The 13,217-nt window shown below is 46.1% G+C and overlaps 6 protein-coding genes and 2 non-coding genes across 8 annotated transcripts; 3 read left to right on the forward strand and 5 right to left on the reverse strand.

Annotated features, from left to right (window-relative positions):
* Positions 1 to 35: 35 nt before the first annotated feature.
* Positions 36 to 3,116, reverse strand: VSB1 (Vsb1p; the record flags this gene model as incomplete). Its single annotated transcript, XM_037283796.1, has 1 exon — positions 36 to 3,116. One exon carries the CDS (start codon positions 3,114 to 3,116, stop codon positions 36 to 38), a length of 3,081 nt encoding a protein of 1,026 aa, XP_037139692.1.
* A 494-nt stretch (positions 3,117 to 3,610) lies between these two features.
* On the forward strand, positions 3,611 to 3,820 carry HG536_0D05405 (uncharacterized protein; the record flags this gene model as incomplete). Its single annotated transcript, XM_037283797.1, has 1 exon — positions 3,611 to 3,820. The coding sequence occupies one exon, from the start codon at positions 3,611 to 3,613 to the stop codon at positions 3,818 to 3,820; it is 210 nt and encodes a 69-aa protein (XP_037139693.1).
* Positions 3,821 to 3,893: 73 nt separating this feature from the next.
* Positions 3,894 to 5,615, reverse strand: ASN2 (asparagine synthase (glutamine-hydrolyzing) 2; the record flags this gene model as incomplete). The annotated part of the gene is made up of 1 exon (XM_037283798.1): positions 3,894 to 5,615. The coding sequence occupies one exon, from the start codon at positions 5,613 to 5,615 to the stop codon at positions 3,894 to 3,896; it is 1,722 nt and encodes a 573-aa protein (XP_037139694.1).
* A 967-nt stretch (positions 5,616 to 6,582) lies between these two features.
* On the forward strand, positions 6,583 to 8,220 carry NOC4 (ribosome biosynthesis protein NOC4; the record flags this gene model as incomplete). Its single annotated transcript, XM_037283799.1, has 1 exon — positions 6,583 to 8,220. One exon carries the CDS (start codon positions 6,583 to 6,585, stop codon positions 8,218 to 8,220), a length of 1,638 nt encoding a protein of 545 aa, XP_037139695.1.
* Positions 8,221 to 8,334: 114 nt separating this feature from the next.
* On the reverse strand, positions 8,335 to 8,408 carry HG536_0Dtrna6I. Its single transcript has one exon. It is a non-coding gene; the product is annotated as a tRNA-Ile (tRNA).
* A 481-nt stretch (positions 8,409 to 8,889) lies between these two features.
* On the forward strand, positions 8,890 to 8,961 carry HG536_0Dtrna3H. The gene has a single exon. It is a non-coding gene; the product is annotated as a tRNA-His (tRNA).
* A 110-nt stretch (positions 8,962 to 9,071) lies between these two features.
* CHO1 (CDP-diacylglycerol-serine O-phosphatidyltransferase) lies at positions 9,072 to 9,890 on the reverse strand (the record flags this gene model as incomplete). Its single annotated transcript, XM_037283800.1, has 1 exon — positions 9,072 to 9,890. One exon carries the CDS (start codon positions 9,888 to 9,890, stop codon positions 9,072 to 9,074), a length of 819 nt encoding a protein of 272 aa, XP_037139696.1.
* Positions 9,891 to 10,304: 414 nt separating this feature from the next.
* POX1 (acyl-CoA oxidase) lies at positions 10,305 to 12,563 on the reverse strand (the record flags this gene model as incomplete). Its single annotated transcript, XM_037283801.1, has 1 exon — positions 10,305 to 12,563. One exon carries the CDS (start codon positions 12,561 to 12,563, stop codon positions 10,305 to 10,307), a length of 2,259 nt encoding a protein of 752 aa, XP_037139697.1.
* Positions 12,564 to 13,217: the final 654 nt, after the last annotated feature.

The following is a 13,217-nucleotide window of genomic DNA, read 5'->3' on the forward strand; positions in this document are numbered from 1 at the left end:
ATTACACATATGCCTTGCGCAACCGGTACAAGAGCCTAGGCACTGATTAGAGTGTATCCTAGTACATGTCTGTATCTTTGCTCCTTGATGACAGAGATCAAAAGGATCAATTCAGTGTATAAGTCAGGATTCTCTTGCTTCAACTTTGCCAGAGCGTTGGAATCGATGATCCAGACCGTTACCTCGGTTTCGGTTTTGATAGTGACATCTCCTTCAAGAGAGCGTCCGACACCAGGCGTTAGGATTTTACCGTAGCATGTCCTATTTGACAGGGACTCATATACCATACCTTGGGGCAAATCATAGACGATCTTCAAGATTCCGGTTTCTATCACAAAGAAGATGTTATTATTATGCAGTAATATGGACTGTGAAGCAAGTCTTCTTCTTGCGAAATACGGGCATAGTCTTGCCCACTGTTGTGTTTCTTTAGTCCTCGTACTAGTATTCTCAGAGATGACAGTTGGTCTGTATAGCTTCAACGAGAACAGCAGCAGAGGTAGAACTGCTGGTAGTTCGTTGAACTGAGTTTTTAAACTGTCGACGGTCTTTTGCTCGTTTCTAAAAACCTTTTGAGCTACGGACAGCATTTGGCCATTCCGTGGTGTTGCAAGCAATGGCGACATCAAATTGTTGTAATTGGCATTACCGAGTGTTCCGGACTCTTTCAATTCCTTCCCTCGGTCTGCTGCTGTTACAACTGCCGGCGAAACAGCTCTCTTGTCAAGAAGGCTTCTTCTTGCCTTTTCACGGAGTTCTTTGTACTGAAAGAGAAGTTCGTTCTCACACCATTCTAGCGCGCTGTTCAAATCACCAAACAGTTCGACATCATCCAGCAGCCCTACTTTACTGAAAGCACTGTAGATGTGATCTCTTTCTTTAATTGAGGATATTATCAGTTGAATGCGTTTAGATTGGGTGAAACGCTTGATCCGGTTAAACCCTTCAGCGGCTGAATAATCGATGTTATCAGCATTTATGTTTTTAAAATCCAGAATCAAATACTTAATTCTGAGTATTCTTGCATCCTTTCCGTCACCCATCTCCAGAAGCTTATTAATCTTCTCCTCAATGGAAATAATAGTTCCAAAAAAGAGAACATTTTGTAGTTTCAATACATAAATCTGTTCACCAATGCCATTCAAAAATTTATTTTGGACATAATCACGATAAACAGTGCTCTTTGCAACTTTTCCATCATATTCACCGTTGATAGTTTGCAGCTTAGTACTGTCAACCAGAAATGAAAAGCAAGCTATTAGTATTCCCACTATAACACCAAGCACAAAATCAAAGATCCCCATTGTCATTACGATAATGAAAATTGTAATGTATTCGAAATTGGTGACTTTACCCCAAGTTTCCACCAATGCTTCAAATAGTAGCTCATAGCCAAGCAAGAAGATCAGTGAGCCAACTATGCAGGTTGGAATGAAGGAAATGATAACAGGACCAATAATCATGACGATGAACGTCAAGAAGGCCAAAAGATATCCGGCTAAGGGTGAATCGGCACCGGCTCTGATAAATAATACACTGTTGGTGTAAACCAAGTAATTCTGAATGGAGCCAAGAAAACCACTGATCATATTCGAAAATCCATGTGCAATCAACTCCTTATCGACGTCATATTTGTCCATGTGCAATGAGATTGCCAATGCTGGTACGTTGATCGGAACATGCAGAATACCAAAGAATGTTAAGGCCAGCATTGTGGGAATTTGTTTCAAAACGAGACTCCAATGCACTTTATGGAAGTTGAACAGCTTGTAATAATCATACCAATTTTCTTTCGATGACCCCACAGGGAATATCCATCCAAGCTCCCTCAGCTTGTCCAGAGAAATGCTTGGAACAATGGCAACGATAAAGTGAAAGGCAATGAGGGTTGCAATATAAAAGGTCGGAAGGACCAGTGAATTCTGGAAATACCGCTGAGTCAATACCAACAGCACAGTCAGCAACAGAGGAGTTAGCCACTTAAATAAAATGTCGATATCGGTGAACATGTGCGACGCAAATGACCACGAATACTCAATTTTGGCGACTCTGGTAGTCACTTCAAGACCTGTAATCACCAGAAAGTACCCCACGCCACCAATACATCCAATCAGGATGTGGCGAGGGAAGAATCCAACGATCTTGCCCATCTTCAACTTTCCTAGAATGTAAAAAATAAAGCCTGTCACCACAGCGCTGATTGCATAGCAGAATATAGTAGTTGTTATGATCTCGTCATCCTTCCCCGGTAATGCATCCTTGATAGCCATCGCCATCGTGTGGAAAAAGGGCGTCACCTCTATCATCTCACTACCGATGCCCGAAGTAAAGTTCGACAGCCCACCGGAGTAGGTTAATTGAGAGATAATTGTGGAAACATAGAACATCGATAGACCGGTTGGGCCAAAACGGGAAAATACTGGCTCTGTGATAGGGAAAATGATCATACCGTATGACAATCCATCCAAGACGTTGAGCAGCAGGCCCAGGATCGCCGCCGGCAAGTAATACACAGTCTTGGAGCATCTGGACGCAAAACGATCCCATATCAAGGAGCGAGCAGTCGATCGCAATCCCCTCCCACTAGAGGACGAGATAGCACGGTAGCCGCCGTGTGAGCCGGACACCAGGCTTTCGTACTCCTCGTTGAACTCCTCCTCGTCCTCATCTCCCAAGGCATGAACAGGAAGTCTAGAAATCTCGTCTTCAATCTCATGTTCGCTCTCCTCCACGAAGTCTGCGTCCTCTTCGCCGCCATTCCAGTAACTCTTCACAGCCTCATCTTCCTCCGGTTCATTAAAGTCATCACACAACTTAGCAGTCTGTCTGTGGAGCTTCTGAGCCGCGTGTATAGATTTCACCCTCAGCCTAGACGTGGGAAGCACGTCCGATTCCAACGATTGCGACCCATACGGCGAATCTGAAAGAAACCCACTCACATACGACCGCCCAAGGTAATTGTTGTGGGATGGCGTAAATAATTCATTTTGACCTTCTGGAGCATTCGAATTTCCGTCGTGATGATCGTGCTGCAGTCCCAATGAAACCGAAATCGCCTCTGATATCGAATGTCTGCTTCGTCTTGGATATTTACCGCCGTAATTGGCACCTGCCATGACCAATTAGCTGCTTACCGACCTATTCGAGAACCAGAAAGCTCCCTCCTGTGTTTTCCCAGCTTTTATACTTTTGCTGCCTTCCTGTGCCTTCGCGAGTTCCTATCTATAATCGCCCTCACATATCAGGGTACTTTATCCGTGATAAACATGCCAAAATAGATAGACAAGAGGCACTAAAGCGATCAGCGGCTGAATGCTAGCCAATCGAGGCAATGCCAGGCATGAAGTTTCAGATCGCGCTCACCGCCTTTCAGGCTCCAATGGGCCCACAGCTACCACTACTGACTGGACAGAATAATGGCTTCGTAGCCGCTACAGATCGTGTTAGACAGATATTCGTTCATCTCTCGTCTTCAGCGAAGACTCTTGTATCCATCTAGCTCATCGGTGTTTAAAGATTTACTTCCGTCAAGTGCCAAGCGAGATCCGTGGAACGAGGATTCAAGTGGCATCCGTAATGCTTACGGTGACTATTTAAAGCTGGGTGCTCTATGGCGATTGCGTTTCTTGCATCTTGTTTATACCAAGAAAATGCTGCGCTTGGAATGATAATGGCATTGCTAAGAAAGCTGCTGGATGTTTTATCAGTGCGACATAAAATTGTACAGGTCAGTAGAAGGACCAGCAAAAAAAATCGGCGGCATAGGGCCCAGAGGGTTACGAGATATGATTTACTGAAGGCTCACTATCAAGTTGTGTGAATAATTTTGTACTGTAGTAGAAGATTTTGCATGTATATTACCAATATATGCGTTTATAAACTGGCATGAAAAATTAGTTCTCGACGTGCTGGTCGTGGATCTTGGCGTATCTGCCAGAGGGGTCCTCGGCACATCCCCAGTCGGCCTTTGGCACCCATCTCATGACTGTGTCTGCAGCGGTCTTCTGTGGGAAGAGAGCGTCGAACTTGAGTCTGTACCAGAAAGCTTCCTTTGTGGTTGGGACGTCGTCTCCCCAGGAAGACTTTGGAGCGGCGAAGATCTCATCGGAGATGACTCTTTCGGCGGTGTCCTTCAAACCGTCAATCCAGGAATAACCGACACCATCTGAGAATTGTTCCTTCTGCCTCCATAGAATCTCTTCTGGCAGGTAGGGCTTGACTTCGGGCTCGTCCGTGGTGTCGAAAGCCTTTCTTAGGATGTACTTCTCGATGCGGCCGCTCTCCTTGTTGATCATCTTCTCTTTTGGATCTATGTTCATGCACAGCTGTAGGAAATCCTTGTCTAGGAACGGCACACGAGCCTCCAGACCCCAGGCCATTGTGGACTTGTTTGCTCTCAAACAGTCGGCGAGATGCAGGTTCTTGACACGCTTTACGGATTCAGTGTGGAACTCACTGGCGTTTGGTGCTTGTGCAAAGTATAGGTACCCACCAAAGATTTCGTCTGAACCTTCGCCGGACAGCACCATCTTGACACCTTGTGCCTTGATCTTTCTCGACAGCAAGAACATTGGTGTCGAGGCTCTGATGGTGGTAACGTCGTAAGTCTCCAAGTGGTAGATGACGTCGTCCAGGGCGTCTAGACCTTCCTGCAGTGTGAAAGTGTGCTCGTGGTGGATCGAGCCGATGAACTTGGCCACTTTACGGGCAGCCTGCAAATCTGGTGCGTTGGGCAGACCGATGGCGAAGGAGTGCAAACGAGACCAGCCAGCACTGCGCAGATGTCCAGAGTCGTCAATCCCAGCTAGATGCTTTGCCTCGGAGTCGTATGCCTGAACGTCTATTTCATTGTTGGCCTTCTCCGTCTCACGAGCTGCGATCGAAGCGATCAACGAGGAGTCCAGCCCACCAGATAGCAGCACACCGTATGGCACTTCGGCCATCAATCTCTTTCTCACGGCCTTCTCCAAAGACTCTCTAATTTGCTTGTAGTTCAAGGGCTCAGATGGAATACGTTGTTCGTCCAACCAGTCTGGGGTAAAGTAACGGGTGATCTTGTCCGTCTTGGAGTCGTAGACATGTCCAGGTGGGAAAGCGATAATGTTGTCACAGTCATCCGTTAGACACTTCAGCTCTGACGCAAAGTAGACGGTCTTGGGCGACAGAGAGTTACGACCCATGTAAAGAGTGGTGATACCGATGGGGTCTCTAGCAGCCACGATACGGTCCTGCTTGGCGTCGTACAGACACCACGCGAACATACCATCCAAGTATTTTGGAGTGTCAATGTCGTATTTCTGATAAAGTGGAATAATGGGCTCACAATCGCTTAATGTGGCAAATGGGTACTCAGAGAACTCTTCTCTGATCTTGATATGGTTGTAGATTTCACCATTGACACACAACGTGTAGTTACCGCATGGACTGGTGATAGGCTGGGCTCCGGAATCAAGGCCAACGATGGCCAATCTTTCGTGTGCCAAAATTGTAGTGTTCTTGATCACATTACCGGACCAATCTGGACCACGGTGTCTAATCCTCCTGGCAAGTTGCAGCGCTTTTGGCTTGAACGTTTGAACGTCCTGGTGTTTATAGGCAGCGAAGATACCACACATCTCGTAATATACTGAGCTTCTAATATTTTTTGCTACACCTTAAGATGTTCTTACGCAGCTACAGTTTGCTTTACGATTTTTTTTAAATACTCATTACCATTTACTGTCACTTCGAGTTAAGAGTCATATCGAGTGAAAATTTTTAGATCGCCCGTCATTGCGAGGCAAATCGTACCTAAGCTTCCGCCTGCAGAGACGAAAACTGATAAGCGTTGACATCAAATCGCTGCAATTCATTGGAGGCAGAGGAATGCAGCGCGACTGACGTCGAAAGCTGAGTCTTGGAGTAAGCCGTGTTGGCTCTAGAAAGATGTGGGAGCCCGTCGATCGACACCGCGGTGCGGTCGTTGCTAATAGCTCGACACGCGGAAAATCGGACGTTAAAGCCAGCGTCTGGTCCCTGTGGTTCGATGTGCCCTCGTTATCGTAGATACAGATCCACCTGAATGTTGTTCTCTTTTTAGCGGGATCCACCTTGTTTGAGAAGGGCCAAAGAGAGATGTTTTAGCAAGAATGGCGGCGATCGACTGATCGCCGGCGGCTTTCGCTGGTACGTTCAAAACAGACCCCAGTTTCAAGTGAGAAGAATCAGAATTTTCTAGATAAACGTCCTTGAATCATAAAATGATGTAACAAGATAATTGGCTGCGTAGGCACCGTAGTCTCCATTAAAACCTCGAGACGTAAACGACTCGAGAAGAATTGTTCGATTAGAGAACGCAAATGGTATCATCATCTTCTTTTAAAACTTGGAAGGTCATTGGTTCTTTTAAAGGTGGAAAGGAATGTGCGCGAGAGAAGTATGGAAGGAGATTTTCTTCGAGGTTTATATACCTTGTCGTTTAAGGGCGGGTAATCGGCATCGAAGATGAAAAATTTCAGTATTGGGCTCTGAAGATATATGCGATGAGCTCTTTGAAGTACAGGTCGTTGGACCAATCTGGCTGCTTTCTGAACCGACGCTACGATGGTACTCTCTTTGGAGAACATCAAGCAATTGGCTAAGCCGGTTACTTCGGTGTACGACAAGAGAAACTATAACAACATTCTCAAGCTGGTCAATGAGCTGGCCGGCAGCGATCTGAGTCGGGCATGCGATGACGAGGTCGAAAGGACGCTGCGGTTCCTGGTCATGTCTCTTTTTCAAGTCTTTAAGAAGCTTTTCAAAAGAGGCGACCTTGCAGTAGGGAACTTCAAGAGCAAGACTGAATTGCAGCAGTTTTCCAACTGGTGTAGGAAAATGTACGAGACTTTCAAGAGTTCGTTGCTCAAGATCATATCTAGTGTGGATCGCGAGAATTCTTTGGTTCTTGATTCGCTGGACGTTTATTTGCAGCTTCTGGAGATGGAGTCTGTGCATTTTGCTTCGAACGCAGACGCACCGTACTTCCCCAACAGGACGTTTAGAAAGCTCATTGTGGCAATGTGGGAGTCTGATCTGGGAGGGCTGGAGCAAAATTCCTCTACTGGGGAATCGACAAATCCGATTATCGGAGAATTTATCGAAAAGTACTATAAAAACTATGCCGATATTCAGTTCTACTTTCAGTCCGAGCTGGCCGATTTACTTGAGACGGAGAAAGACCGCTTCGCCACAGTCAAAGGAATGGGGAAGTGGATTGTGGCTGTCAATCATGATAACCATTGCTGCAATGCCGACCAGGAGCTGGAAGTTTTTGTAGCCAATCCCCCGCAAGTGGTAGAAAACGAATCCAAGTTTAAGTCCAATTTCGAGAAAAACTGGCTAGTTATGCTTAATGGCGGTGTATCAGTGCCGCAATACAAGATAATCCTTCTCATTTTGCACAGAAGAATAATACCGCATCTTCATACACCGACCAAGCTGATGGACTTCCTGACGGATTCATACAACTTGCAAAATTCGCAAGATGATTCTGCAGGCGTGATACCTATTCTTGCGTTGAACGGGCTTTTCGAGCTCATGCTGCGTTTCAATCTCGAGTACCCAAATTTTTACATGAAACTCTATCAATTGATCACGCCAAGTCTGATGCACGTCAAGTACAGGCCTCGTTTTTTCAGATTGCTAGATACCTTTTTGGCATCGACTCACCTTTCAGCCCATCTAATTGCGTCCTTCATAAAGAAGCTCGCGCGTTTGACTTTAAATTCGTCGCCAGGCGCTATAGTAACAGTTATCCCTTTTGTTTACAATCTTTTGAAGAAGCATCCAAGCTGTATGATAATGCTGCACAATCCAAGATTTTTGTCGGACCCATTCATGACATCAGAACAGCAAACCATGTTAAAAAACCTAAAATTGGATTATGTAGATCCGTTTGATGCAGATGAGGAGAATCCCGAATTAACACATGCGCTTGACTCTTCACTCTGGGAGCTGGCGACGCTGATGGATCATTATCATCCTAACGTGGCCACTTTGGCTAAAATATTTGCACAACCTTTCAGAAAGCTGAACTATAATATGGAAGACTTTTTAGATTGGAGCTACGATTCTCTGTTGGCAGCAGAGACTTCTAGAAGACTGAAAGTGCTACCTACATTGGAGTTTGAGAGATTTGATGGTCTTTTCGCCAATGACGAAAATGGACAGAAGGCATACTTGACGGGAGTCGATTGGTGAACAGTTATATTTACTAAGTAATATAAAGCGCTTTGATATCGTGGCTTCGAATCGTCCTCTCTTCTCAGGAATCTTGAGAGAATAGCCAAGCAAGCTTGTGAGGTCAAAAATAAATGGTCTCTAGCGGGATCGAACCGCTGATCCCCGCGTTATTAGCACGGTGCCTTAACCAACTGGGCCAAGAGACCTGGGTTTGATGCTTAATCATAAACCTCAACTATAGATCTGACTATCACAGATCAAGATGAACATAGTTTGAATTAGGGATGCCTAATAAGACACCAGATCTGGCCTGGCTCGATGATTAATATAGCACCGATGTGGGCCAGGCTCGAGGCTGAGTGATATCTTAGAAGATCCAGCCCATGAGACTAGCATCGCCAAAATTGCTATAAAAAGGTCCCGACCTGACACAGCAACTGATTGTGTGTAGCATAATCGTCTCACGGTTGTCAGATCACCAGTCTTAAAGCTGGAGCCGGACCATAGCCATCATACCATGGTTCCTCCATTATCGCCTCGCATCGTTATCAGATGGTGCTCTGGATTTGTCTTGATTGGACCACTCACTTGGACCATGCCATTTCATCACCCATAGGCCTCGTTTGATTTGAGTCGCTAGCTATCTCACCTAATGTATCAGTCCTAGGCCTAAAAATATATATCCAAGCCATCCTAGTATAGTGGTTAGTACACTTCGTTGTGGCCGAAGAAACCCAGGTTCGATTCCAGGGGATGGCATTCTTTTTTTTCAAAACTTGAACACTAACGGATTAGATGAGGTTTCACTATGATAGACCGGTAATGAATCCGGACTAAACATGCCTTAGACGTTTATACAGGTTATTTTGCTATGGTTTTGGGATCTTCAAGCTCTTGGATATCATGCCGCAGCCGTGCAGGAAGAACACAAACACGGCAGGATGGCACTCAAACAGTAAACCTTGTCTGAAGACACCGAGTGGAATTTTATCCATTATTAGGCCCTGTCTGACGAGAACCGCCATGGCCAAGACCAATGCCAGCGTTGTTGGCATTGGAAGGCCCTCGAAGTATTTAGATTTCCCGCCGCTGTCCTTGGGCAATTGTGCCACTGTCACATTGAATCTTGCCAGTCTAGCCAGACCACATAGCACAAAGAAAGAAAGCACCAGAACATCGATAGTTGTCTGGAATCCAATGGCAAACGCGACCGAGGCCGGTGCCACGCCGAACGAAACCAAATCCGCCAGCGAGTCCAACTCCTGGCCCATCAATGAGGATCTGTTCCTTAGCCGTGCAACTCTTCCATCAAAGAAGTCGAAGCACATCCCCAAGAAGATGAAGAAATGTGCTCGCTGCACATAGTGTGGTTTTTCCGTTAATGTGAATCTCAGGCAGCTCACAATGGAGTAGAATCCGCAGAATCCGTTCAACATCGTAATAAAATCGGCCAGGTGTAAATTGCGAACCATACTGAAATGGTACTCATCACTGGTAAACAGCTCAATATCGGTCTCATTGGGAGGTTCCAGTGGTGGGGCTGAAAACGAAAAGATGCTAGATGCTCTTCTGCTTAGCGTAGGCGTATTGATCTCGGCATCGCTCTCATCACTGAACACCTGCGCATGAGCACGCTCTTCTACCTCATTTTCCGTCATTGCGATCTTTCTGCTTCTCAATTCTGACATCAAACGATCCTTGCCACAACTAACGCTAAGAAACTAACTGATCAATGCCTGCTGGTTCTTATACAACGCTCCAGGAACCTCATTGCTGTCGCCACGAGCCTCGCATCCCAAGAGCGAAAGAACATGTGCGTTTCAAGTCGGTAACATCGGAGTCACGTGGCCACACGGACTGCTCTTTAAGATCTAGACCTACTGAATCTCACTTGTAGTGCCAACGATGGTTCAGATAGCCCATGGTAGGCATTCACGAACACGGTGTGAAGTAGATGGCAGCGTGGAAGACCCAGGCGATAGCTCGATCTTGCGTTCAACGTTGAGCGCTCGATTCAAAGTAGGAGAAGTCGGGCGGATCTGAAAAACTAGAAGCTTTAAAGACAATCATGCTACGTAAACACTCATAAAGATGGCCAACGATCATTTAGCTAATCTTGCCAAGATGGCGGCATTGGCAGCCCCGCCCAGCCTTTCATCAAATTCGTAACCTCTCCTTAACATGGTCGTCAAGAGCTCGTGGTAGCGCGGCTTGCCCGCACCGTCAGGCTCGGCAGGATTGTTTTTCACGACCTCATTGAAGTAGTTGTTGTAGATATCCCCGTCAAAATAACCGATCGGAGCGTTTAGCATCGCGTCGGGCAGCTCGAATGCGTCACTTAGTGCTATGCACTCTGCCCTGATCTTGGGCAACAGCTCTGATAGCTGTGGTTGGATAACCTTGGAAATTTGGTCTGGCGTGAAAATTTTGAACTGCTGAAATTCACCAGAATGCTTGTTAATGAAGTAAAGGGAGAACAGCTTGTAGATGTCCCACAAGGATTCTTTCGATTTGGAATCTGTTACATGCGAGTCCGGAGAATTTAGCTTGTCGTGATATACCTTAAGCATGTAATGCAAGGCGTGGAACTTCGAGATCATGACAAGGAGGCTGGAAACACCATCGATTTTCCTGGTCTTCTCGATTTGCCTGGCAACATGGTTCATGATCTTGACCAGCGCTACAGCCCAAATTCTGGTGTAATCGGACAACTCATCCAAGTCTGTTGATTCCTGGCCCGTCAAAACCGACATCAGGAAACTGGGATCCAAATAATTGAACGAATCACTATCTAGTTTCTCATCAAACTTACCACGGGTTCCGGCATCGACAAACTTTTTAAGTATGGACTTGGCAGACGTGAGTGACAAGACGCTATTGTCGCCTTCCCATGTGCATTGCACCACCCAATCGTTATATCCCTTGCCGAATGCATTGTACTGAGAGTAGCCGTGGCCGCCACATGATTGTCGCAACTCATCAATCAGTTGAGCAACTAGCCAAGTGTTGGTAGCTTTCAAGCTGGCACTGTCGATGAACAAATTCTTGAGCTTTTGACTGACCACTTTCAAAGCATTTTTGTCCGTCGAGCCGTTTGCTGAGGCGGATGCCTTATACAGCTCCTCTAAAGTCGCATAGTAAACATCCATCAACTTGAAAGCGGCAGGGGAAACCAGATACGCAACTGCCAATTGGGGAAGTACCCTGAATTGGTGCAAGGGATAGTCTATCAGTTGAGATTCCGGCTTTCCTTTCTTCTCGGCAAACTGTTGTCTGCCAACAGCGTAACGAGTCGCAATGACAGCGAACTTGGAACCGAATCTGAAGGAATCCATGACCATATTCACTCTACCATTGAGCAATGCACTATAGCCAGAAATTTGGTCTAACTGGGGTTCTGTCGACACGGTGACACAACCATCGCGCGCCCTGAGTATCTTGGTGAAGCGGCTCAGCATGAACTCGCGAGGGATTACAACGTTTCTGAACTGGATCCAGCCATTGTCAATACCATCACGCCCCATTTTAGTACCAATATCACCGATCGAGATCCCTGGCAGCAGTTGGAAAGTGGCCGGGTCCCTCAAGGGAACCACAAATGTCTTTACGCCATAATCCTTGTTGTTAACAATCAACCGAGCATAAACTGTAGCATGAGTCGCAGAGTGTGCTGCGCCGCCAATCCACCACTTCGTTGCGGTAAGATCCGGGGTATCTATCGTGAAGGTGTCGCCATCTGGATTATAAACTGCTCTCGTTTGCAATTGCGCCACATTTGACCCGTGCCCCAGCTCGGTCATGGCGAAACAACCATAGATTCCTTTGATGAAAAGTGCTCCCCTTTCCTGCAACCAGTAACGGATTTGCTCGTCTGTTCCATTGCCCTTGATGCAGTTTCCAAACAGTCCTAAATGCACCCCTACACGCGTACCCAACTGAGGATCTATATTGGCCACCAACGACAACCTCTTATCGAATATCGACAAATCTCTATTCGACAACGGGGCAACTTTATTGTCCTCATCTGTTTGCAACTCCTTGATTAAGTCGGTCTCACGGAAACGCTTTCTAACTTCCTTGATATCATGCTCCATGTAAAGACTTAAACGAGCGATCTTTCTGGCAGTATTCTCTCTTTCTTCACTCTTGGTCTGATCATAATAGCTCGTTTCTGTCTTCAGAATCGGATCGTTAACAACCTCATCAATCAGACGATGCGTCAGCTCCCGTCTTTCCGGACTGGATTCCAAGAACGTATTGATCTGATCAATATTAATCTTTGATTTAGACCTTTCCTCTTGGATTAACTTCTGGGGATTCAAAACGGGCGAATCGCCCCTAATGGTAGAACTTCTTGTCATCCTACCCCAACTTCAAATAAGATCTCTTGTATAATTCGGAAATAAATTGCTGCTCCAGGTAGCACAACAAACAATTAACTGCTGTGCTTTTATATTAAATTACTGAGCGCCATCGGGGTTCCTTGAAGTACCCCAACTACTCGGAGTTTATCTGACCCTTCCGACCCGGAACTCTGGCCATCCGACGCGCAGCGCGAATGGAGAAAATCGACTTTACTATGCCTCCCACAGTGGAGGAGATTCATCAAAGAATGGTCCGATTATTCTACCAGACAAGACAAGCTATTTGCAGTGTTTCATACCCTCCTTTCTTTATGCCGACTTTCTATGTAAATCTCTCTCTGCTTTCTGGTTTCATATGAAGCAAATTAGTAATTTCTTGCCGCCCAAGTCGACAACGACCGGGTAACATGTGGTTAGCGAAAGTGGAGGACACAAAAACGCCATTCAAGATGACACTTCTAGCATTAAAGCTATATTGCTTACCATTCGCGGCTTTGAGTACCTACCGAGCTTCAGTTTCGTTTGGGAAATAGCGGTGCGAGGTGGTTCAGTTTGCATGCCTCAGAACATCTTTGGCGAGATGGCTGATGGCTCGGCGGCTAAGTTTGCAAAAGGGGTTTGCTGGGAGGTAAACTGAATTGCTGAGATGTG

Source organism: Torulaspora globosa, chromosome 4 (genome assembly GCF_014133895.1).
Source record: "Torulaspora globosa chromosome 4, complete sequence".
NCBI lineage: Eukaryota > Fungi > Ascomycota > Saccharomycetes > Saccharomycetales > Saccharomycetaceae > Torulaspora > Torulaspora globosa.